Raw genomic sequence first — 27276 nt, forward strand, 5'->3', positions numbered from 1 at the left:
CTTGTTATATCCATGCTCTTCAAAAATTTTTCAAATTTCCTGAACAAAGAAAAAGATGTTCATTTTTCTCTTATTTGTGCTTCCAAGATTTGCTAGGTAACTAACATATTAGAGATTTAGCAAATGTTGTTTTGGAAATATATATAATTTAAACAATATTATTTTCTAGGAATATAATTCAAAATACGTTGACTTGATTGAAGAACAGCTTAATGAAGCACTTACCACTTACCGGAAGCCAATTGATGGTGACAACTATGTTCGTCGGAGTAACCAAAGGTATAGTCCAGTCAATGGAATAATTTATTGCTAGTCCTCAAACGTAAAATTTAAAATCATGTTGTTATAAATCATTGTTTTTTAAAGTTTTCCAAGTACTTGGATATTCTTATACTGACATAGGAAAAATCTTTTTAAAGCACAGCACTGAATGTTCAAAATTTCAGTGGCATTCATAACTTGCATTCCCTGACTTGTAGAGCATTTAGATCCCTTCATGTTCTAACCCTCGTCTGTCTTTCTAGTCTTAGGTCTCTTACCATTACTCTGAAACCGGCTAAACTATTATTTTTCTAGAAGAATTCTAATGCCTTTCCACCTCCATATTTTTATTCATGCTGAGTGATTGTCTAATTGTTTATCTGATATTTTAAGTCATTTTATAAATTAGTATGTTTACAGTGAGCCAGTAGGTTTATCAGTCATTTTTATCATACTAGATTACAGCGTCCTCATGTCTACCTACCTGTACATCTTTATGGACAACTGGTACACCACAAAACAGGCTGTCATTTATTGGAAGTACAGGTAAAAACATAATTTGCTTATTTTAAATAGCTGCAGTAATAGAAAAAAGTTAATATTACTAAAGTGTTATCTTTGCAAAAACTTCTCAACAGCCTTGAAGTCAGTGGTGTAATTGCTTTTAAAGCTCCATCTTGTAACTGACTTTGGCATTCTGTGCTTGCAGTCCTTAGATTCATAAACAGGCTTGCATACACTTCCTTGACTTATGATCTTTTGCATATGTAATTTGTTGTGTAGAATAAGTAAGCCAGTCAAGGTCCAAGTTCTTTTTCTTTCTAGTTTGTTGGGAAAATTCATCTTCTTAGTAAAAAAAATGCTGAAAAATTGAATTTCTTCATTCCTCTCATTGGAAAATTAAACTGAACCTGAAACATATTCAGTTACCTTTGGTGAGTAACAAACTGAAAGTATCAGCTGCTATTTGTTAGTATCTAACTACTATCATATACTTCTTGAAATATTGGAGGCTTAGGCAAGCAGCTGTTCTTTGAGTATAGCATGCACATCAAATTATCAGTGTTCATCTCAGGAGCAAAAGTTTTATATAAATATACTCCATAATTTCATGTATTTTTATATTATCCATGAAGATTTATGAGGTGTGTATCTTTGTATTAATTTTCTTTAATTTGCTAAAAATTTAAATGATTTTCTCAATGTCATTACCTCCATAGTATGAGAAGATCTAGTTGTTAATTTATTATTTTCTGTCTAAAAGAAATAATGATAATTAATGGCTAATGTTTTATAATACTAAGTGCCAAGTACTTTGTTAAACATTCTGTGTAATAATTCATTAAATCATTAAACTTTATGAAACAGAGGCTATTATTATCCTTGTTTTAGAGTTCAGGAAATCAAGGCATGGGGAGATAGAGTAACATGCTGAAAGCCACTTGCCTAATAAGTTCCCAGTTCTAGTATATGAGCTCAGAGCACATGTTCTAATGCTGCTTCTTAAGAAATTTTGCATAAAATTATTTTAAGATTTTTAATATACAGAAATTACTAAATATAAACATTAAATATATTGTAATATACAATAAGAAAATGTTAAAAATGTATTGTTAATCATACGGCATTTTTTTTCCTTCTCCAGAATATTATTACAGAACTTTGTCATAATGTTCGTACACCAGATTTGGATAAATGGGAAGAAATTAAAAAACTGAAAGCATCTCTTTGGGCCTTGGTTTGTAATAAACACTTCTATGAGATCTTCTAAATTTTTAGATTTTTACTCATTTTCCCATTGATATTAAATAAAAATTATTTTGTTTGGAATTTGTTCTTAGATTAGTATTCTAAAGCCAAGATTGTTTCTACCCACTTAAATATTAGAAAGTAAATAATTAAACTATTGTTTTTCTTGATAAGGCAGAAGTAAAGTGAAGTTGCTCAGTCATGTCTGACTCTGCAACCCCATGGACTGTAGCCTACCAGGCTCCTCTGTCCGTGGAATTTTCCAGGCAAGAGTGCTAGAGTGGGTTGCCATTTCCTTCTCCAGGGGAATCTTCCTGACCCAGGGATTGAACCTGGGTCTCCCGCATTGCAGGCAGACGCTTTACCATCTGAGCCACCAGGGAAGCCCCTTGATAAGACAAGTGGAACTTTAATTCCTAAAGTTCCTTATGTGAGGTTTTTCCCCACAGTTCTTTCTTACAGATGTGGTTAGATTTTTTGTGTTATAGGTAGCTTTTCACATCTCTTAAGAGTTACTCTTGGAAATATATTTGACATGTGATTTCTTTTCTTTTAGGGAAATATTGGCTCATCTAATTGGGGTCTCAATTTGCTACAAGAAGAAAATGTGATTCCAGATATACTGAAACTTGCAAAACAGTGTGAAGTTCTTTCAGTCAGAGGGTGTGTGATTTAACTCAAAATCTCTCTTGTATATATTGTTGTTCACATGTGGATGTGAGGAAAATAGTTTATGATTATAGTTTTTCAGTGCATTAAATTAAACATCTTATGGAGTTCCTTGTTTAATATTACTTTATTTTTTAACAACATTATAGTATTGACATTTACCTTGCAAGTAAACAGTAAGAGTTTAGCATGTGTCCAAATAGTCCAGTATTCCATTAGCCTAAATATTCTGAATTTATTTCAGGAAAGCTAATATATATGTATATATATGTTTTTTATTTGATTATAATTCTTTGAAATTATTTCCTTGTAATTAATAGTTTTATTAGGAAAATTTTCATGTCATTTTCAATAGCTTATTAAATAAAATGCAAATGTACATATATAGCAAACTAATATTTTATGGTTGCTTTAAGAAATCTCAATTTGAAATTATAAGCTGTCATTACTTCACTTTTTACTTACAGGACCTGTGTATATGTTCTTGGGCTCATAGCCAAAACCAAGCAAGGCTGTGATATTCTAAAATGTCACAATTGGGATGCTGTAAGGCACAGTCGTAAACATTTGTGGCCAGTGGTCCCAGATGATGTAGAACAACTCTGTAATGAACTCTCATCTGTCCCAAGCACCCTAAGTTTGAACTCGGAGTCAACAAGCTCTAGGCATAATAGTGAAAGTGAATCTGCACCATCAAGTGAGTATTGTGACAACATCATATGAAGTTAGGCAGAACTAACACTGCTGATATAAAAATTTTAATGGATTTTACATTCTTAATTTACTCCTTTCTGAGATAATTTGGCAGTAATAGCTTCTTGGAGAGTGTGTATCTTTTCACAACAGGGAATATAGCCATCAACCTACATTGTTTCCCTTTGCTTTCTAAATAGCTGTTGGAAACTCGTACTTACAGAGTTAAGTAATAAATCATGTGCCAGAAGAACCATTTCCCCCTCGCCTTTTTTTTTTTCAATTTCTAATAAGTAAATGTTTATTTACCTACTGTCATCTTTTACCTAATTCTTTAGTTCATTTTTCATATATAGGGTTGTTGAGCTAGAATATATTTGTTAAGAGATATTATATTCACATACTCATTTTTAGAAGAAAAGCTAAATTTTAAAATTAAATAGTGAAACTGCTAAAAGGGAGTATCAAAAATCAACTTAATGAAGTTTTAAAAAATCAACTAAATGAAAAATGGATTATAATTTTAAGCCCTGTGTTAAATGGTGCTAGGTGCAAAAGTTTAAAACACAGTTTTTTTTTAAGAGGATAGGTCAATATTTATCAAACATATTTCACCAGATCTAAGACATCCTAAATTATAATATGCACACCACTGTGTAAGACAAAAAGATGCCTATTGCAAGATACATCCTGATTTTAGAGATTTTAAGTGTGAAACGTGCATCTTAAAATTGACATAATGTGGAAAAACAGTGCAGTATGCAAGTTTAAGATTTTGTTTTGCCTTTGTTCAGAATATATTTGAAATCATTTCTAATTATTCAACAGAAAAATAAAATACAATCCCATAGATGTCATTAGTCACCTGGATTGAATCTAATGAGGTAGGCATTGAATTTAGATGAGTTTCTTAGTACCTAAGACAAAATGAGAAATAAATGTAATTCGTTTAAACATGAGCTTAAAATGTGACTCAGTTCTAAGTTTATGTTGTTCAAGATTGGACATTCATTTCTTATAAGATTGATTTTTCTTGCCTATTGTGATTGGAAGTATAAACCACCAGGAACATGTACCAACTCAATAAACATCCATAGTCAAGTCTCCTTTTTGCCTTTAATTTTATCCTGACTATTTGGAGGTTTTAGAAACTTACTGGGATACAAAAGAAACTTCAGATAAGCTATGACATAATGAGTCCTATAGTTTTTTTTTTTTTTGGAAATAACAGAAGATTTCATAATTTATATTTTATTCAAATACAAATTTTGAATCTCAAGGAAGCTCTGTTTATTTGGCTCAGCAGTCTTAACTCTTTATTTTTTTAAATATTTTTTCCAGGTGACTACTAGACAAAAATTTCCTCAGCTATGTCACTTAAAGTTACCATAATTGTTTGCCCTTTTTAATGTGCTTTTATTATCAATCCTTTGATCATAGGCATGTTCATCATGGAGGATGACCGGTTTGGCAGCAGCTCTACTAGTACATTTTTCCTGGACATCAATGAAGATGCAGAGCCAGCATTTTATGACCGACCTGGACCTATAAAGGATAAAAATCCATTCCCTTTCTTTGCTTCTAGTAAACTTGTGAAGAATCGTATCTTAAATTCTCTTACTTTGCCTAATAAAAAACATCGTAGCAGCAGTGATCCAAAAGGAGGGAAACTGTCATCTGAAAATAAGACAAGCAACAGGCGGATCAGAACGCTTACAGAGCCCAGTGTTGACTTTAATCATAGTGATGATTTCACACCCATATCCACAGTACAGAAAACATTACAATTAGAAACTTCATTTGTTGGGAATAAGCACATTGAAGACACTGGTAGTACTCCAAGTATTGGAGAGAATGACTTAAAATTCACCAAGAGTCTTGGTACAGAGAATCACAGAGAAAACACAAGCCGAGAGAGATTAGTTGTAGAAAGTTCATCGAGCTCACATATGAAGATACGTAGCCAGAGTTTTAATACAGATACTACAACAAGTGGCATAAGTTCAATGAGTTCAAGTCCTTCACGAGAGACAGTAGGTGTAGATGCTACGACTGTGGACACAGACTGTGGAAGTATGAGTACTGTGGTAAGTACTAAAACTGTTAAGACAAGCCACTATTTGACGCCACAGTCTAACCATCTCTCTCTCTCTAAATCAAACTCAGTGTCCCTGGTGCCTCCAGGTTCTTCTCATACACTTCCTAGAAGAGCGCAGTCCCTTAAAGCACCCTCTATTGCTACAATTAAAAGTCTAGCAGACTGTAACTTTAGTTACACAAGTTCTAGAGATGCCTTTGGCTACGCTACCCTGAAAAGATTACAGCAGCAAAGAATGCATCCATCCTTATCTCATTCTGAAGCTTTGGCATCCCCAGCAAAAGATGTGCTGTTTACTGATACCATCACCATGAAGGCCAACAGCTTTGAGTCCAGGTTAACACCAAGCAGGTGAGCAAATATACATTTTTAAATGAACATGGTTGAGTTTTAACAGACTTAAATGTAAAGCATTAGCCAAGTTTTACATCTACATAAGCCTCAGAACTGACCTACTGTTTACTGTAGTAGGCTATAAGCTCCTAGTTACCCGAATGTGATTTGAAATGGATTCTTGCAGCTGCGAGGGGGGAAAAGAAGCTCTTTTTAGGCCCTGGAAATAAACATACATGCTTTGCAAGGACACACAAGTCACAAGCTTTTTTTATTTATTTCTCGCTTCTGCAAGGATCGATTTTAAAAAGAAGCATGTCGGGGGAATCAGGAGCTTAAGACCTACAATAACAAACAACTTTTTCAGGTAGGTCAATTTAAGGCTCCAAAAGTTGACCTTTTTTTTTTTTTTTTTTGAAGATAACAAAATTTCAGTACAAGTCTTCCCAGCTTAAGTTGTTTAGTCGCTAAGTCGTGTCCGACTCTTTTGCGACTCCGTGGACTAGTAGCCCGCCAGTTTCCTCTCTCCTTGGGATTTCCCAGGCAAGAATACCAGAGTGAGTTGCCATTTCCTTCTCCAGGGGATCTTCCTGACCGTGGCATCAAACCTGCGTCTCCTGCATTTGCAAGCAGGTTCTTTATCACTGACCCACAAGGGAAATCCTCAGTTTAAGTAGCTGTGATAAGTAAAGTAGGAACCAAATGAACATTAAATGAATTACTTGATCCTCAGAATTCAGCATTGCAGTATGCCTGTGCTCAAGAACATTTGGGAGGTTTCTGCCGTATCTAAAGATTATATCAAGCTGGTCAAAGTAGTAAATTTTATCTATAAAAGATTTTCATCACTAAATTTGATTTTTGCAAAAATTTCTAAAACCTAATTTTTTTGTTGGGTCAAGTACTTCTAAAAATTTTCTATAGTTTTTGATTATTCATTTACATTTATTAAATGGATGTATTTGCCAAGTAGTGAGCCTAGTTCCTAGCACAAATTAAGCACTCGATAAAAGTTAGCTATTATTATCACTATTATTATTGATAGTTATTTCTTTAATGTAATCCATTTGGCTCTTATGTCATCAGGTTGTTAAGTTATGAAGGCATTTTCTCTCAGTAATGTTAACACATTTAGTAGAAGAGACTCCTTGCAGCAGATAGTAAATTATGTTCCCTTTGGTAGGATTTCATAAATTATGCAATCTGTCTTACCTATCTGACAGGCTCATCCCTCTCAACAGCTCACTAGTGTAAATCTATACAATGACATTCACAGATTTTATTCAAAGGAGGTACCTCTGACCCACATTCAAAATTTGTTGGTATTTATTCTAACAAGTTTGGATATCAGGTTTTCAGGCCTATAGAAGCAATAATTAAAAACTGTTACTGGTAAGGACACTGTGACAAGAAAGAACAGCTTTTGAAATTGTTAGCAAAGGAGGAAACTTTTATACTAAAGCAAAGTATTTGAAAAATCCGACTACAACAGCTAGTAGCATTCAGCCAGGAGCAGTAATGTAGCACCCAAAATAAGTAGTGAGGACACCACCATCTTACAGCTCAGGACAATAAGCAAAGCCCTGTTAACTCTGGACCACCCAGTTAGGGTTATTCTATCTTGTTGAAGCAGGTATTTCTATCTAAACTGATTATAGCACAGGTAAAAAGTTTCATTGCTTAACTGTTCATTAGAATAAACCAAAAATGACAACTCCAAATCACTATTTCCTAATCAGTCTGGGTTCTTAGGATCTTATTTCCTGTATTCTCTGTTAGAATGAGAGACGGGTATATGGAAGTTTTACTCCCGGAGTAAAATTCCAGCTTATTGGCATTATAAAGGATTACTGTATGCTTTTCATTTCTTGGGAGAGGGAAAAAATAAAAAGATAAAGCAGTCAAGAGAAACAAGAACAGCTGTACAAAGGAATGAATGCTGAACAGAAATCTTAGGTTCATCAAATCTTCCACTTATTCTTCAAACTGTATTTAGTATTTAACCAGGTTCCATGAAGGAAAAAATTGTTGATATTAGTCTTCCTTTTCCTACTTCTTTCTTTTGGTTAATTCAGAGAAAATGAAAATGATGGAAGATAACTACACATTTACTATAATAATTTGGATCGAGGCTGAAAAGATTTTTTTTCCTATAAAATTAGAAGAGTAGTCATTCTCATACTGTGGTATAATGATGAGCGTGAATCCAGCAGTCTTAAAAACCTTGTATTTCTGAGATGTTTCTTTGAGGCATAGCAGAAAAAAATACTGAGTAGGAATCCTTAATCTTGAGATCTAATCCCAGCACTGAGTGAAGGAACTTGGAAAAAGTTCCATAATTATGCTGTAATGTCTCATCTCCTTGGAATTCAAAAGCTTTGCAAGCCTCATCAATCTAGAACAAAGGCAGACAAGCCTCTCAACTGTTTACTGTTGTAAATCTGTAGTGAAATTCATGAATTCTGAAATAATGTAGGCCTCAATTGCTTGGAGGCAGTTGGAGTAGATCAGTGGTTTTAAGCATTTTTTTAAGCATTAACTTTTTAAGTAGAGAAACCCTTTCTTCATAAAAACATTTGTATGGAAACCCAATGTGAAGAATATGTAAAAATGGAGCTGCTGCTGCTGCTAAGTCGCTTCAGTCATGTCTGACTCTGTGCGACCCCATAGATGGCAGCCCACCAGGCTCTACTGTGATTGAAATAGGTATTGTGGAGGCAAGTATAACAATAATTTCTTCCCCTTCAGTCCAGTAGTCTTTGAAGAGTTCTCTGAAATTGGAAAGATATAAAAGTACAGATTAACTACTGACCTATTTTATAAAATTTGTAAATTTCAATTCTGAGTGATTTTTAGGTGGAAATTAGTAGAAGTTAGGAGTGGTGTTTCCTATGTTAATTTTATTAGCTATTTGTAAAACATTTTGTATGCTTTTCAAAATAATTCTTTATTATCAGGCTACATTTTTACATTTTAAATGATTTGAGTTTTCAGATAGCAGTATACGTATACTGTAGAACCTTGAGTACTGCCTTGTATATACAAAGCAGGCATATAATAAATATTTTAGTATGTCTGTTACATGAATAAAAATATGTATAAGGAAGGTGTATCTTATGGAAATGTTAGTATTCCATGTCATGGAATCACTGGTAAGGAATGTATTGAGGAAACATCAGTGCTTCATATAAACTATCTTTTGTACTATTTATATATGATACCATTTTAACTGTTTTGTGTCTGTCTGCTATGTTAGAAAATCTTATGTTGATAAAGTAATTACTATACAAAAGAATAAGTGATTAAGCTTATTTTAATAAAAGCAGTATTAAATAGCATTAGTAGACATGCCCTTACTTATATGATAGCAAATCTGGCAGTCTGAAGTGACTGTGAAGTTAATATTTGGATAATACCTCTGTTTTCTGAGGTCAGTTTTGTTTTTATTTTTACTTCTAGATGTTGAAAGTTACCTTAATTGCTCACCTTTTCACTTTTACCTGAGAGACCATAACAGTTGTTTTTGGTCAACAGTCAACATTACTAGTGAACTTTTATATATCAGTTTATAAGAGATAAATATTTTCAAGTGTTCATATGTTCTCAGTACATAAGATGGCACTGTTTAGTACTTGACGCACTTTCTCTCCTTTTTGAAGTTATGAAAGAAAATGGACTACAGTTATTTATCTGACTGCTATAGCAAATCAATAAACTAATGTAGTTTTTTCAATGATATTCTAGGTTCATGAAAGCTTTAAGTTATGCTTCGCTAGATAAAGAAGATTTATTAAGTCCTATTAACCAAAATACGCTGCAGCGATCCTCCTCCGTGAGGTCCATGGTGTCCAGTGCAACATATGGTAGCTCAGATGACTATATTGGTCTTGCTCTTCCAGTAGATATCAATGATATATTCCAGGTATCATAAATTCTTTTGGTTTCTCTTGAATTAGTTTACTGTTCTTTTCATATTCTATTAATTGCTTACTAGAAATTACAATTTAGAGTGAATACTAATTTTAGGGAAGGTGATATTCTTAGGCAGTTGTATTTAAAGAAGTTTTACCGTGAGAATTATTCCACTTTTCTTGACTATTCTGTACTCTCTTTAGCACCTCTAAGTCCGTAAAACATTATCCTTTTTCTCTTCTCATACTAAATCAGCATCTTGTTTGATTTCTTTATCTGTATATTCTCTATAAAAATTTTAAGTCCTAATCTTGCTTTTTAGTCACATTTGACTTATTCTTTATTGTTTTTTTAATTGATATATTGTTTAATCCTTTGATTCTCCTTATGTCATACATGGCAGCCACATACTGTGGTAATCCCACAAAATACTCAACAAATCTCTAGATGGTAGATAGAATTAAGAATACACATTTGTCTAGAAGACCAAAAACACTTTAGATAAATTCTAAAATAATTATTTTAATATCCATTTAAGTAACTAAGGCTAGATAAGGACCTTAATGGTTTTATGTTGTCAAGTTTTGGTAATATAACTTCCTTCAGTATCTTTTCATTATAGGTTCATGTGTTCTAGTAATTCCATTTAAATTATATTTCATTTAATTTTGCTAATATTCATAAAATGAATTTCTTTTTATGATAGGACTTACCATGACTTATATCTATTTCAGGTAAAGGATATTCCTTATTTTCAAACAAAAAATATACCTCCACATGATGATCGAGGGGCAAGAGTGTTTGCCCATGATGCTGGAGGTAATGCATGGTTTTTGTTCTCTCTATAGTAAAAAGAAAATTCTCATCAGTAGGATGACACTAAAAATTCACATATACTTAATTTTGGGCAACAAAATAGTTGAGTCATAACTTTTTTGGGGGGGTGGGTACTAAGTACCTAGCCTCTCAAGAAGACAAAAACCAGATCAGTTGTTTCTGTTTTAAACATATTAAAAAAAATTAGCACTTAGCCTTTTTGGAAAGAGGAGAGAGAGAAAAAAAAAATTGTATACATTACATGATCTCTCCTTGCTATGAGCTGTAGTATTCTAATTAATATATGCACATCAGCCACAGATTTAAAGCTTTATAATCTTGATTTTTCTTAACAAGGACCTCTTTAGACCCAGAATTATTTACTTTTTCTTTATGTAAATATTGAGAAGAATTGAAATGATACCTAATTGTATAATTTTAATTTTTTATTTTGTATTTAAAGCCTCATGTTAAAGTAAGATAAATACATCTGCTGATGTTAATTATTTTCCTAATTTAAAGCAAATTATCCTGTTTTTCTCCCCAATTAAGGTTAGATTTTGAGTCATAAAAGGTGTTCTGATTTTCTTCCCTAATTTCCCTTCTTTAAAATTTCACATAGTTTAATGCATCTTGAAAGAAGTGTCATTGATGCCGTCTTCCTCAGATCATGTTTTATATTTACTCACGCACAGGTCTTCCATCTGGAACTGGAGGTCTTGTAAAAAACTCTTTTCACTTGCTACGACAGCAGATGAGTCTTACGGAAATAATGAATTCAATCCATTCAGATGCTTCTCTGTTTTTAGAAAGTACGGAAGACACTGGACTACAGGAACATACAGATGATAACTGCCTTTATTGTGTCTGTATTGAAATTCTGGGTTTTCAGCCCAGTAACCAACTGAGTGCAATATGTAGTCATTCAGGTGAGTGATTATGTCTATCTGGATGAATCCACCTGAATTTGAATCTGCTTCAGTCATAAAACGTCTCCCAGCCCTATTGATCATCCTTCTTTCTCCATCTCTACCTCAGCTTCAGTGCAGTCCCTCAGCGTCCACCTGGGGAGTATTAGTGTTTGTCTCCAGTTTTGTCCCCTTGCAATTCACCTTTCATACTGTTGCCTTGGATTAGTCTATTGACAGTTCTTTACTGACTTTTCATGTGTAGCACACAAGACTCTGTCTGATGCACCGATTGTTTTTATCACCATTCTCCTATCTTGTAATTGACACGCCATTACTGACTTATTTGGTGTTCTTGAACAGATTGTGCTCTTTTTCATGATTTTAGGCTTGAAAAGTGTGTTTTCCATGCTGTTCCCTCTTGCACCTTCCCCTCCTCACACACCATGCAAGCTCACACATAGCCAGATAGGGTTCATTTGGCAAGCCCACCTCATCCTCAGAGACGGGAATGTTTTATCTTCACAGCTTTGTCTGACCCTCTTAGTTAGATATTGACACTTTTTCCTCTTTACTTTTATTGCCCTTTGTACATGATCTCTTGTGTTAATTATTGTTGGTTATTTTTTCCCATTCCATTCAGTAAGGTGCTTCAGGGTGCTTCAGGGTGTCATGCCCTTGCATTTGTTTTTTTCTAATACCTAGCTGCATACTGCTTTATATACTAGGCACTCAGTATGTTTTTGTTGAGGTAGAAAGTGAATCAGACCCAGATTCAGCTTTTTTATATGATATGTATGTTTAAAATACAACTATAGATACCTTTTCTTGGTGAATATCACTTCACCACACTCAGAAAAACCTAGTGATAACCAGAATTCTCTGGGTCATTCATCTACACTTCTCCATGGCATTCTGATTAAGAGCTTCCCAACTGATGGATTTCAGCACACTGATAACTGAATAGGTTATGGATGTGCTAAGAGATTAATCCTCTCCCAGTAGGGCCTGGGTGTGACAAACCCTTGGACAAGTCACTTCCCACTATGAACAGGGACTCAGCCTGCTATATTATTTTCATTTTCTGTTGAGTGGAAGGTTTGGTCAGTATTGTTGTGATGTACACAGTAAAGAAGATGCTACTAAGTCATTTGTCTATACATTGTTTATGATGTTTTAGTTCTTGTAAGTTCTGTTTATTTACTCATTCAGCAAATACTTAGGAAGCACTTACTGTGGAGTTCTGCTATACTCTTTTCTCTTTATCAAACAGGAAATAGGGAAGCCAGCCTTCTAATTACCCTGTCACAAAGACAGTCCAGCAAATTCATCTGTGATCTGTTGCTGAGCTAGTTGGGCTTCCCTGGTGGCTCAGACAGTAAAGAGTCTGCCTGCAGCATGGGAGACCCAAGTTCTATCCCTGGGTTGGGAAGATCCCCTGAAGAAGGAAATGGCAACCCACTCCAGTATAGTAATCAGGTTGAGACGCATCAAGTTTGGGACTTGTGGAAGAATTGCTGCTGTCAATGAGGCTTTCACCTTGGCACAGCCATTAGAAGCCCTTGATTTGTTATTCAAGTGATATGAAGTGGGGAGGAGAATAACTCTTAATTGGGAAATGATTACAATTTACTACTGATAAATCCTCTCAGAGGTGTGAAAGGAGGCAGGCTAGTTGTTAAAAAGACACTGAGCCTCTACTCATTCATGCATTCAATTTAATATTTATTATGTCACTCTGGGGATCAGGCATTGAACTAGATGCTAAGATAGTTGTGAGAGGAAAAAATAAAAAGACACTATTCTTACATTGTATATCCAATGGAGAAGGAAATGGATTGATCAATCAATATGCAAATATAACAACCACATTTGCAACAAGTGCCATCAAGGGTAAGTTTTCCGTCAGTCATATCTAACTCTTTGTGATGATGTGGACTGTAGCCCACCAGGCTCCTCATCTGTCCCTGGGATTTCCCAGGCAGCAGTACTGGTAGCCATTCCCTTCTCCAGGGGATCTTCCCAATTCAAGGATCGAACCCAGTTTTCCCACATTTCAGGCAGATTTTTTTCCTTCTGAGCCACCATTACTTGCTGCCTGGTATTAGCAAAGGAATAGAACCAAGTGAGCTTCCCTGGTGGCTCAGCAGTTAAGAATCTGATTACAATGCAGGAGACCTCCTACAATATAGGAGATGCAGATTCAGTCTCTGGGTTGGAAAGATCCCCTAGAGAAGGAAATTACAAACCCACTCCAATATTCTTGCCTGGGAAGTCCCATGGACGGAGGAGCCTGACGGGCAAGAGTCTGGGATCACAGAAAGAGTCGGACATGACTTGGCAACTAAACAACAAACATCGTCAAATAAGCAGATCAGAGAAGATACTTCTGAAGAATTGCTGTTGAGCTGTGGTTGAAAGAATGAATAGAACCTAACTGAATGAAGACTGGAGTATAGAGAATTTTAAGAGAGAGGAAGGAACATGAACAAAAGTCTTCTCTGATGGGTGCAATCATGGGACACCCATGAGAGTGGAGCCCAGAAAGTGAAGGGAGAAGAAATACAGATCAGCCTAGAAAGATAGGTGAAGACCAGGTACTGCATAGCCCTTTCTACCCAAAGTGGTCAGTGAACCAGCAGCATCAGCGTCACCTGAGCACTTGTTAGAAATGTCTCAAACTCTGCCCCACACAGAATCAGAATCAGCATTTTAACAAGATGCCCAGGTTATTCATGTATACATTAATGTTTGAGAAGCACTGCTATCGGCCAAATGAAGGAATTTTATGTATCAGAAGGGAGATATCTTTATTATCCATGCATGCTCATTTATGTCCAACTCTTTGTGATCCCATGGACTGTAGCCCCCAGACTCCTCTGTCCATGGAATTTTTCAGGCAAGAATACTGCAGTGGATTGCCATTTCATTCTCCAGGGGTTCTTCTCAACCCAATGGTCAAACCTGTATTTCCTCCATTGGCAGGCAGTTTCTTTACCACTGAGCCACCTGGGAAAGCCATATTATCCGTGGCAGATAACTAAAAAATAGTTCCTCTACTTTTTTTTAATTGAAGTATAGGTAATTTACAATGTTGTGTTACTTTTAAGTGTACAGCAAAGTGATTTAATTTTACATGTGTGTATGGGTGTCTTCTCTTTCAGATGCTTTTCCATTGTAGGTTATTACAAAATAGTGAATATAGTTCCCTCTGCTACACAGTAGACCTTTGTTGTTTACCCATTTTATGTGTAATAGTGTATATATGTTAATCCGAAACTCCTAATTTGTCTCCGCCCATCCCCTTTGGTAGCCATAAGCTTGTTTTTTATGTCTGTGAACCTATTTCTGTTTAATAAATCAGTTCGTTTGTATCATTTTTAGATTCCACATGTACGTGATATCACGTATTTGTCTTTCTCTTCTGACTTAATTCGATAATCTCTAGGTCTATCCATGTTACTGAAAATGGCATTATCTCATTCTTGTTCATTGCTGGGTAATATTCTAACTTCTTTATCCATTTGTCTGTTGATGGACATTTAGGTTGCTTCCATGTCTTGGCTGTTGTGAATAGTGCTGCTATGAACATTGGGGTGCATGTATTTTTTTGAATTATGGTTTTTTCTGGATATATGCCAGGAGTGGGATTGCAGGATCATATGGTAACTCTTTAGTTTTTTAAGGAACCTTAAAAAACCATTCCCCATAATGGCTGCACCAATTCATATTCTCACCAACAGTATAAGAGGTTTCATTTTTCCTCTATACCTTTTCTGACATTTACTATTTGTAGACTTTTTAATGATGACCATTCTGACTGGTGTAAGATGATACCTCATTGTTGTTTTGATTTGCATTTCTCTAATAGTTAGTGGTACTGAGCATCTTTTTATGTGCTTGTTGGCCTTTTCATGGTCACATCTGTGCCTTCTTTGGAAAAATGTCTGTTTAGGCCTTCTGCCCACTTTTTGATTTTTTGTTTTTAATTGAGCTGTATGAGCTATTTGTATATTTTGGAAATGAATTCCTTGTCAGAAGCATTGTTTGCAAATATTTTCACCCAGTCTGTAAGTTGTCTTTTTGCTTTGTTTTATGTGTGGTGTTTTTTTTTGGGGGGAGGGGGTTGCTCTACAAAAGCTTTTATTTTGGTTATTTTTGTTTCCAGTTCAGTTACTCTGGGAGACAGATCCAAAAAAACATTGGTGCAGTTTATGTCAGTGTTGTACCTTTGATTTCCTCTAGAAGTTTAGGTCTCTAATGCACTTTGTGTTTATTTTTGTATGTGGTGCTAGAGAATGTTCTGATGTTTCATTTGAGCATTCCATGCTTTTACATGTAGCTGTGCAGTCGTACCAGCACTGCTTTTTGAAAAGACTGTCTTTTACCCAGTGTATATTCTTGCTTCCTTTCTCTTAGATTAATTGACCATATGTTCATGGGATTATTTCTGGGCTGTCTATTCTCTATCCTTTATCTATATGTTATATGTCTGTTCTTGTGCCATTACCACACTGTTTGGATTACTGTAGTCTACAGTAGTCTGAAGTTGTCCCTCTGCTGTGTAATGATAATTTTAAAGAGACATTAGGACTTGAACATAAGACTTTTCATTCTTTAAAACTTCTAGTCTGGTCGTAATGTTGATTGTGGCAGTTGTTCAGAAAATGTTAAAGCTCAGAGGAAAGGCGATTAGGATATTTCCTAATATTGTATTCTGTGTCTACCACTTTCTCAGATGTTTATGCAATGTTTTGTTAAGTATGCAAGGCAAAATGTTGGCTGCGTTTTATGTTTCTTTGGGGTGCACTGTATGTATACCACTGCATTCGCCATATTGTAGCTAACCAACTAAAAGTGGGCTAGACTGGTGTTTTAGACTAGTCCATCTGTGAAAGAGAGCACTGGAAAAAAAGTCAGCAGACTATAAAGGATAATAGCAAGGAGATTGGTTTGAATGTCTGAGTTATTAAACTGACAGATTTGTGGAGTGGGTAGAGGTTACATTGAGTAAAGGAAGGCCCTAAAGAGACAGTCATGGTTTTCAAAAACATTAGGTGTAAAACCCACGTTTCAGTAGAAGTCTATACAAAAGATCAGTGGTTTGCAGATGACAGTGTAAGCGGAACACCAGGTGGTGTCCCATCTCCCTGTCCTCACCCAGATGTACAGCTGAGGATGGAGGAGACTAGGAAGTGCCAGGGCTGCAGGAAATACTCAGACGCCTGGTGTAAACATAGCAGGGTGTGAGGTTTGGTATCAAGAGCACTTAGGCTCAAAGCCAAACTTTTCCGTCTTATTATTTGATCTGGGGCAATATACTTAGTTTCACTGAGCTTTACTTTTAATTTTTTCTTAAATTTCTAAATGGGAATAATGATACGTGGTTTATGGTGTAGTTTTGGTACTTAATAACGTGTAAGATTAGCATTCACTAAGCTGTCCATTAATGGTGACTCACACTAAGTTGTTTACATTAGAAATAATATTCTTTCATAAATTCTGATAGTTCAATTAGAATGATCTTACTGTGTTCCTAGGGAAAATCTCCTTGTTCATTTCAACAACAGTCTCCTTGTTATTGCTGCCCGGGAGAAATGATGATCAAGTGTATCAGAGCTCCTCACAGAAATTCTTGATTTTTTTGATGAATTCTTTCAGCATTTAATATGCTATTTGGAGACTTCACTTTCTGATAGGAAGAATTTAGCTTATGATTTTTCTGAATTAACCCATATGGACTTACATAATTTTTTTCCCTAGAGCTTTTTATTCTTTCTCACATAATTATGCCCAGATACAGGGTATAAAGAAGGTATGCAGTCTCTTAGAGGCTGATCTATCCTATACTTCATGTCTCCACTTTTAATTAAAAGATAAAATAAAGCTGAGCTAGTGGCTCAGACAGTGAAAAATCTTCCTGCAGTGAGGGCATCCTGGGTTCGATCTCAGGGTTGGGAAGATCCCCTGGAGGAGGGCATGGCAACCCACTCCAGTATTCTTGCCAGGAGAATCCCCTTGGACAGAGGAGTCTGGCAGACTGCAGTCCACAAAGTTGCAAAGAGTCGGACACAACTGAGCAACTAAGGACAATACAGAATATTATTAATTAAAAAGAGAGGAAACAATAAAAGCAACAGCTACAGTTAAGAAACTAAACATCAATTACATAGATAAAAAGGTTCAGTTTATGGACATAATGCTTCATCCAAATTAAAAATAATCTTGAAATAAAATGTGAGTAAAAGTGTGTAAGTGTAAGTTTCATTGCATTGAATACTTTTCAAAATTCAGGCCCCTAAAAGTCAATATCATCAGTCTAGTATGCACGGTTTTGGCCTTTAGCAGAGTGCTAGACATTATCTTCTATGCCTAAGAAGAAATAGATCAACTAGCTTCCCAATTTCAGGAAATTTTGGTTCTCCATATACTGCTAATTAATAAATAGTGCCAATATTCTACCCACATGTTCTCTGAAGTTTCCATTTAGCACATGTAATTACTTCATAAAAAATTTTTATTCATATGATTTAGCAAGTTTCATATAAAAGATACCTCATGGATTAAAAGCCTTCTGTTATCACTATTCTTGGGATGCTTTTTCACTTCTTCCAGTGGAAGATGTGAAGAAGACTCCAATGAGGCTTCGCTTGTAGTTCAGTTGGTAAAGAATCTGCCTCCAATGCAGGAGACCTGGGTTCGATTCCTGGGTCAGGAAAATCTCCTGGAGAAGGAAATGGCAGCCCACTCCAGTATTCTTGCCTGGAGAATTCCATGGACAGAGGAGTCTGGAAGGCCACAGTCCATAGGGTTGCAAGAGTCGGACATGATTAGCAACTAAACCACCACAGTGGGAGAAACTGTTTGTGCTTTGTTTAGTTAGAGGTGTGGGTTTGTTTTTTTTTTTTTTAATAAGAATGGATGATATCTTTAGAAATAAAATGTGGTTGTAACAGGTTAGAAATGTTAGGAGTCGTCACTGGTTGCAGATGAGGCTGAAATGAATAAGTTTATAACTTTTCAGAAACAATGTTGACAAAGGAACGATGTCAGCATTTCCAAAACAACGTTGACAAAGAAACGTATAATTTTCTTATTGTTCTTTGTGCTGGAATATTTTGTCTTTTTACTTCCTGGGAAGCTTACTGAGTCCAAAATAACATAGTCATTTCTTACCTGGTTATTCAGCATTACTGGTTTTTAAGTACATCTTTAATTCTCAGATCTTTTGGCAGTAGTTTTATTTTTAAAATCACTGTATAATTTAAGTAGCATATGTTACTTTTAAGTACCTGACAGATGCATGATTTTCTTAGTAACCAAGATATTAAAACTATGCTAAGTTGATATCCTGAGGAACCAGAACATATTCTGCTTAGTATTATGTCACTATTAATCTTAGGAAGTACTTAAAGGTGAGATGAGGTAGTGACATCTATTCTGCTGAAGCAGCATAGGGAGAATAGTATGTGTTGATGTAGGTCTAGTTTCCTGGACTTTTAAAAAACTCTTATTACTACTCTGACAGTGTACTGTAGTAGAAAGAGAATAGGACTAACTATCAAGAGGCCTTACCATTTGACTGATGGTGTTTCTTCTCTCTGAAATCTCTCTTCTTAACGTACTAAGGTTGCATGATTTTTTGGGTTGCCCAGTGTTACCTCCTAAAAGGATAACTGAAGACTTTCTGATTTCCATTTCACTTAGTTTAAGTGCTCGGGGAACTTGTAATTAAAAAATATTGATGTTATTTTAGCTCCACTAAGACATTTAGTTGACTTTAAAATCCCATCTAGGAGTGGACCTTGGCAATGCATGGATAGTATAGTAAGTTTAACCCGATGGAAGGAACTGATAAGTCTGGAGAACTATGATTGTTATATCGCTGATTATTAAATGGTAGGACTGGCAAGTGCTAGAATAATAGATACAGTGTAATCTCACTTATACATCTGAAGAGGAAGAGAGAGAAATTTAAAATGGCAGACGATTTGAATTTTTATATATTTAAGGAGAAGGCTGTTTAGTTTAGGGGTGGGAGGCATGGAAGAGGGGTATCTTCATATGAATTCTTTAAATAAACACATACTTATTATTTTTGTAGTTTAGAAAAATAAAATCTTATGTATAAATGTCTTTAGAATTTAACACATTACTATCTGAGCAGTCTGTAAATTTACTTTGAAAATCTTCATCATGGAAAATAATTATTGAAGAGACTGGAGGGAAATTACAAGGAACCATTCCTTTGTGGTATACAGTGCAAGCATAGGAATTAAGCTGTTCTGATCTGTTTATTGAATTAATTTATTTCTTCAGACCTTCAAGACATTCCATATTCTGATTGGTGTGAGCAAACTATCCATAATCCCTTAGAAGTAGTTCCCTCGAAATTTTCTGGCATTTCTGGATGCAGTGATGGAGTATCTCAAGAAGGCTCAGCCAGCAGCACCAAAAGTACAGAATTGCTGCTAGGTAAGTTTTCAGATTTGAATCCAAACTTGTTAATATAACTGTATTTAGTTGTTTGTTGTTAATGATGAGTGCTGTTCATTAGTTGTCTCAAATCTATGACAACTTACTTTTATTGAGGTATATTTAGTCAACTATTGTACCTATATCAGCTGCTGATACATACTCGCTTAGCTGTCTGCTTTCATTAGAAAGAATTTTGATCCCAAAATGATTGGCAGGTCATGTGCAATTTATCTTAGTTTTATATATGTCTTTGGTAAAGTTTAAAAACAAATTCCATGAGTTATAGTAATTTTCTGTTGTGATACAGATAAAATATTTTGATCTTTTCAGGGGTTAAAACAATTCCAGATGATACACCAATGTGCCGTATACTCCTTCGCAAAGAAGTTCTGAGATTAGTCATTAATTTGAGTAGTTCAGTTTCAACTAAATGTCATGAAACTGGGCTTTTAACGTAAGTAATCTTTGAGCATGAGTATTCTTTGCTTTTTTATGGTGAATACTTAAAAAGTTTGATCAGTTTGCTTAACATCAGTAGTTCTCAACTGCATGGCATATCTGAGTGAGCCTAGATTTTCTTCATCTACTTCAACCAAACTAACATATGGTAATAAATTGAATGGAGAAGCAGGTATATGAATCCAACAGTTTTCTATTCAGCCAGACATTAAAAAGATCTGTAAAAATGTAAAACAATAGCAACTCTTCTTAGTTTTGGAAAATATAGTTATTTTTCATTAAAATATATGTATGTTAACATGTAATGATTTTATTTTTTAAATGAATTAATGTTTTGAAATTTTCTAAATTTTAATTTCTTATATGTTAATTATTGATGGGTATGGCCCACAAAAGTAAAAGTAAAGCATCCACCTGCAATGCGGGAGATGTGGGTTCGATCCCCTGGGTTGGGAAGATCCCCTGGAGAAGGGAAAGGCTCCCTCACTCCAGTATTCTGGCCTGGAGAATTCCATGGACTGTATAGGCCTTGGACATGACTGAGTGACTTTCACTTTCATGGCCCACAAAAAATAAGATTTTGGGGTTTCTCAACAATTTTTAAGAAAGTAGAAGAATTCTGAGACCATAAAGCTCAAGAAAAGCTGGCATACATAAAAATAAGTGACATTTTCTTGGTTTAATTTTTCCCTATTTTTACTCCTTTCTTTTAATAAAAGTTGCAGGCTGTTTTTTTGCTTTTCTAAATCACAGCAGCATGATAAAAGAATATTCAGGCCATCTTCAACATCTTTGTTATGCACTATTTAAAGCTGTGGTCCTCAAAAAATGAAATGCACTTCAGGGTCTCCCATGGAACTTTACAAAATGTAGTAGCACATATACCAGGCCCCCACTACAGACCTCCTGGCCAGAAGCTTAAAGTGTAGAGGGTCCTTCACCTGTATTAGCCCACTCCACTGCTGGTTCTGAGGTGCTAGACCAGGTGAGAGCCACTACTAAATGCTGAAAGATACAGAGACAGAGCCCAGTCAAAGTTTAACTTCAGTTTAACTTTAAAATTTCATTTTACTTTTTTCTTTTAATTTTATTTCTATTTTAAAGCTTAGTTTTAAAAATACTTGAGTTACTCTGGGCCAATAAATACATTTTGTAATTTCTCAGGCTAGTGAAAAAGAATATTTTGCACTTTCTAAGAAGTATTTGGGTCTTTATCATTTTAAGAGATAGCCCAAACTTAAAACAGTTATAATTTAAGTGTGAGGTAGGAATATTTACTATTTTATATTCTTATATGCCCTCACTCCAGATATGTCACTTGATCTATATATCCAGAGGAAAAGAGATTTAAAAATGATATTTTGAAAGAAAATAGGCAAGTCATTATTATAATTTTTATCACATCCTAGTCTTTTCTTTCATTTTAGAATTAAAGAGAAGTATCCTCAAACATTTGATGACATATGCCTTTACTCTGAGGTTTCCCATTTGCTGTCACACTGCACATTTAGACTTCCATGTCGGAGGTTCATACAAGAATTATTTCAGGATGTACAGTTTTTACAAGTAAGTAGCATTTGTACTTCTGAACTTTATCTTTAAAAAATATTTGTTTGATTTAAACTAAAAGTTTTGAGATTATATCTGTTGATAGACTAGAAAGTCATTAATAATTTACCACTTCTTCCCTAGATGCATGAAGAAGCAGAGGCTGTCTTGGCAACACCACCAAAGCAACCTATAGTTGATACATCTGCTGAATCCTGACCTCATATTTATGATGTATATAGATGTAGACTATATATATATATATATATAATATGTATATTCATATTTGTGGACTTCTAAAAGCCTCAAAAAAGCCGACTGACTGGGCAGCAAAGACAGGAGTATCTTCTATACGCTGTTCCAGCAATTACTGGTACATGAACAGTTGGAACTGCGGACTTCCCTAACCAAAACAACTTCCTCTCCCCTCTGTGGAGCCCCTTTGGGGGTTCATTATTCATTACCACAGTTTTAAGAGTTTTAGTTACCATTGTATGCAAGATTCAAGCACTGAGTACCTACATGGGTTTTCTACTTTTCATTTTAAGAGCATAACAACAGTGGAACAGTACGGTATGCAGAAGCACCCTACACACCGTTATTTCTGAATTCCTTTTTTAGGGTAAATATAAAGATGCCTTGTTTGTTAACTAATTTTGGAAGCCAGGAATCAGTGTCTTTGAGGCTGCATCCTGTTAGCACAATGGGATGTTCTATAACTGCTGGTATTAGAAGGGGATCTTTGGCCCTTCCACTTTTTTCTTCATGTTTTATAACACTACTTCAGAGGTTTTTAACCTCAAAGCGAAAGAAGAGCCTCAACAACCAGGACTTATAAGTTATTTTTATGTGACTAGACTTACATAAAGTTTCTTACTTGTTTTCCATCTCTTTAGTTTTGTTGCAATGTGTTATTATAGGCTATTTGAACCGATTAAGGTTTTTCACTACAGTTCCTGATTAAAATCAGAAAATTATTTTGTAATTCAGAGTATTTTTCATTTATAAAATGCGTATGTTTTCAGTGCACGTCCATTTCCATTAGCTTCCCACATCACCATTTTAACAGGAACTTGAACAAAGCACTGTTAATTTAGACCTAAAGTAAAAGAAAGCATTAAGTAACACCTTGGATCTCTTGAGGAAAAGATAAGGTTGCCTACAATTTATACATTCCATGGGAAAAGAAGAGCCATAGTTTCTTTTAAAAAAATCCTTGGTGAAACATGATTACGATTAAAAATTGTAGTGAAAAGCCTTAAGTACCAAAATTTAAAGCAGCAGTAATTTAATTTTTATATCAGTGTTCTTGTTTTGCACAGACTAAATGCAGTGATAGGTGAGTTTATGAGTACAGTAGTTGCCTTTATCACATTTGTGAAGTTGTTAAAGTTGATGAGGGCAGAGTTTTATTTGTTTGTTTAATTTGTGTATGTCTAAAGATATTTGGAAATCTTTACAGGAATTAAACATATATGCAAATTTGTATATAAAAAAAGCATGGCCATCATCATTAGAATGCTTGTAAATGAAAGGATCTTTTTTGAGGTCTACATATAAGTAGAAAAAAATCCAGCTGGACTGATTAGGACCCTTTTTTAATTGATTTGTTTAGACCATTTTTATAGTTACGCATCAGCTCTGACACAGTCATAGTACGGGGACTAGTATTTTCCCTTATTACAGTTCATTTCTATAATAGGCTTGTTCTTTGAGATCTCTGTAAAGAACCCTGTGAACTAGAAAGCATAACTCACAGAGATACTTTTTTTTTTTTTTAATTTACTGGCACTGAAAGTTCCAATTGAGATGAAGCATTTCATCTCACTTCATAACACCTCTTTGACTGCACTTCAGTGAATTGTTCTTATGTGCACTGTGTAGCAACTTACATTATAACAAAGCAGATAAGGGCTGTAAGCTGCTGCTTATGTTAAAAAGTGGTTCTTCACATTTTCTTTCATAAAATCCAATTGAAGATAAAACAGATGCTTTTTTTTTTTTAACTTTATCACTGAACCCAAGTGTTTATTTAAATGTCAACAGTACTTCTAAGAACGTTGCCTGTCACCTTGGTCTTTGGTCTTGGATGATGAAACTGCCTTCCAGAGAACCAAATGTCAGAGATATTAGACCAAATAGTGGTTTAAAACTCCAAAGGAGGTAATGTAGTAATCTTATTAATAATGGGATTAACATATTTTAGACATTCATTTTTAAACACTACCTCAGTTAATATAGAGTATAAAATCTGTGGTTTAATCCCTCAAAAGTTAACAGTAAATTCTTTTTTGTTACACACACACACACACACACACACACACACACACACACAAACATATACATACATCTTCACCCCTGGACCCCACCTCACTCATCAATCCTGAAATGAAGTCTTTGTTACTATTAGCCTGAACGGTTTTTTGGATTATTACTTTGAAAGATATGTATGTATATATCATAATATTTGCCTTTAGCACTTAGTTTGGGGAGACACTCAGAGCTTTGTGGTTCTCAATAATTTAAAAAAAAAGATGTCTATATTAAGTGTATAGTGCTATTTGGTTTATCCATGTTTCACTGACAGGTCTAATACGTTTTCTTTAAGTACTTATTTGTATAAAAGTAGACTTTTATGATGAAAAATGCTCACATGCAGTGCCAAGTGATTTACTTAGGTGTTTAAAATGTTAAATTATATCAGAAAAGATTAGGGATGTTGTCAGTGGTAATAGAAATAATTGAAAAAAGCATCTATAGGTAATAGATATTACCAGACTATAAAATACCAAAATAATGTCAATACTGTAGTTTTTCAAGATTTTAGAATTAATCTTAGTCCATATAAATTTGTACTACTGGTAATTATTGAATAATTTGGAGGAATTTGGGCAGTTGTGCTGGTTATAAACTGTGAATTTCTAATTGTAAAGTGAATTGTTGTTTCTAATTGAAATTTTTTTCAAGAACAGATTTCAGCTTCACATACTAAGTAAATACTGATAAATAAGGAAATTAGAAATTAGTATTTGTAATTAAACATGGTCTAAAATTTCTTATACTTGTTTATGCTTAGGTAGATTTGAAGGGGGAAAAGTCTTATCTCCCTAATAAAAAATTTTCTAATAAAGATTGGTAGCATAAGGGCATTCTGTAAGACATTGACATTAAAAGAGGCTCTTTGGAGGTATATACTTTATTTTACTAGTTACTCTAACATCGTATGTATAAGTCCTTTTGAATGGTGTGGCTTTAATAGTTTTCAGCTCTTTTATCCAGAGCTTGAAGTAATTAAAGCTGAGTTTTTCAGGGCATATTACAGATGCAAAGTGTTCAACAGTGAGGTGTGAATGCTTATTTAGATTTGTCTACTGCTATTTATATAAAAAATTTTTTTCATTCCATTCAGAGGATGCCTTTTATCCCCACATTAAAGCACAGATCACTAAGCAATAAAAAGCAATCAAATTGTCATCCAAATTATAACCGCAGTTACTTTTGCATGGTGAGAGTGAGGTGCTAATTTTGTGTGAGAGTTTTGTAAACTACCTTGGGAAAGGTCCTTTGGAAGTAAGATTTTTCCCCTTTTGTCCTATGTTTCCAGTTTTGTCTCAAATTCACAATCCATTAAATTAGGGAAAAAAGGAACAATTAATTGAGAGAGTTTGATAAGAGCTGTTGGAATAAAAAGAACATTTCAGATCTTCCAAAATGTCAGTTGGGAAAGGTCACCATTGTCTCTCCATTCAAGAAATACATTATTACCAGCTTCATTTCAAGACTGTCACTACAGTGAGAGTTTGATTATAAAAGCATACCAGTAAAATTAATAGCAAAATGCTTATCAGACAATGTTAAAATCTGTGAGAATCTTTCTAGGAGCATTTGTTTTTTCTTTTAGTTCTAGGTTCCCAGGGTAGTTTTCATTTATAGTAGGTTTATTTAATGAATGTGGATTTTCTCCCCTTTAGAGTATTTTTGTAATGTAGGTGGATAGCTATGCCACTGCACGCATAAATTGCACATTTTGTTTGACTTTCTTTATAAAATATTTAATTTGAAAAATATAATTTATGCCAAAAAAGTATATCTTGTAATTTTGCCACTAGTAGGTTGATTTAGCACAAAATGCAAAGTCTTTGGGCAGAGGAGGGGGGAGATTAAAAACTTTCATAGATAATAGTTGAAAAATGTTCCATTATTGGCCTGTCAGAAACCCTAAAGCTGCATTGTAAAACAAATGATGTAAATTAGTTTTGAAAAGTGGTAAGGGACTGTGAAAAAAATCTCAGACTTAATGCTCCCTAACCACATAATTTTCTTCTTTTTTATTTAGTAATACGCTGCTACATATTTGGAGGTTCTGGTGTTTGTAGGTCACTGAACAGACATTGAAATCTGATTTATATTGTATAACTGTAACATAGAAAGAAAAGTATTTATATATTTTCCGTAAGAATATTTCATTGAGTTGTGTATAATTTAAATAAGGTTTGTCCCTAAATGGTTTTGCTCACCTTGATTTTTTTTTGTGGTTTTCTTGTTTTTGTATAATGTGTACAGTTTATGTCAAGGGCATTAAAAGCCTCCTGAAGCGTAATCTTATCAAAGGGATACATTCTTAATAAAATGTACTTAAAAATTCTTAAACTTGTGTCATTGTTCTATTTCAGATTTTAAAACCATCATTGTTGATTTATGTACCACTGAGGCTGTTACATGTAACTCTAGGTAAAAGTGACTTTTAAATACCGCAGATAAGAATCTGGTTCAGTAACACATAGTTCAGTTCAGTCGCTCTCTCGTCTCCGACTCGACAACCCCATGGACTGCAGCATGCCAGGCCTCCCTGTCCATCACCAATTCCCGGAGCTTACTCAAACTCATGCCCATTGAGTCAGTGATGCCATCCAACCATCTCATCCTCTGTCGTCCCCTTCCTCCCACCTTCAGTCTTTCCCAGCATCAGAGTCTTTTCAAATAAGTAGTGGCTTGTTCCAAATGTTTTAAAGTAGGTATTTATACTTTCTAAATACTTCATAATCTAATCAAACATCTTTACAGTTATTATTTTTTAATCTCAGGTTATTGTGAAAGGTTTGATAAAGTAGATCTATCTTTAGAACAATTACGACTTTAGTGATTAATATATAGAATGAGCAATGATGGTAACTTTTCTGTGTAAGCTATTTGATTTCACTCAGCCTTCCCTTGTGGCTCAGCTGGTAAAGAATCCACCTGCAATGTGGGAGACCTGGGTTCGATCCCTGGGTTGGGAAGATCCCCTGGAGAAGGGAGAGGCTACCCACTCCAGTATTCTGGCCTGGAGAACTCCATGGAGTGTAGAGTCGA

At 34.7% G+C, this 27276-nt stretch overlaps 1 protein-coding gene across 2 annotated transcripts in view; it reads left to right on the top strand.

Moving 5' to 3' along the window:
- RICTOR (RPTOR independent companion of MTOR complex 2) overlaps positions 1–26574 on the top strand; it is a 123913-nt gene extending 97339 nt beyond the window's left edge. The window contains exons 26-39 of one of the 2 annotated variants that reach the window (XM_004017029.5): positions 170–279; positions 720–807; positions 1907–1999; positions 2567–2673; positions 3147–3376; positions 4813–5821; positions 6099–6170; positions 9548–9725; positions 10450–10534; positions 11227–11460; positions 19759–19914; positions 20248–20371; positions 21804–21942; positions 22069–26574. In XM_004017029.5, coding sequence (XP_004017078.1) covers positions 170–279; positions 720–807; positions 1907–1999; positions 2567–2673; positions 3147–3376; positions 4813–5821; positions 6099–6170; positions 9548–9725; positions 10450–10534; positions 11227–11460; positions 19759–19914; positions 20248–20371; positions 21804–21942; positions 22069–22143 — 2700 coding nt within the window. In that variant the 3' untranslated portion in view covers positions 22144–26574. The remainder of the gene's footprint in view (positions 1–169; positions 280–719; positions 808–1906; positions 2000–2566; positions 2674–3146; positions 3377–4812; positions 5822–6098; positions 6171–9547; positions 9726–10449; positions 10535–11226; positions 11461–19758; positions 19915–20247; positions 20372–21803; positions 21943–22068) is intronic. The other variant, XM_004017028.5, reaches the window with a different exon arrangement.
- Positions 26575–27276: the final 702 nt, after the last annotated feature.

The sequence above is a fragment of the Ovis aries genome, chromosome 16 (genome assembly GCF_016772045.2).
Source record: "Ovis aries strain OAR_USU_Benz2616 breed Rambouillet chromosome 16, ARS-UI_Ramb_v3.0, whole genome shotgun sequence".
In the NCBI taxonomy this organism is placed as follows: domain Eukaryota; kingdom Metazoa; phylum Chordata; class Mammalia; order Artiodactyla; family Bovidae; genus Ovis; species Ovis aries.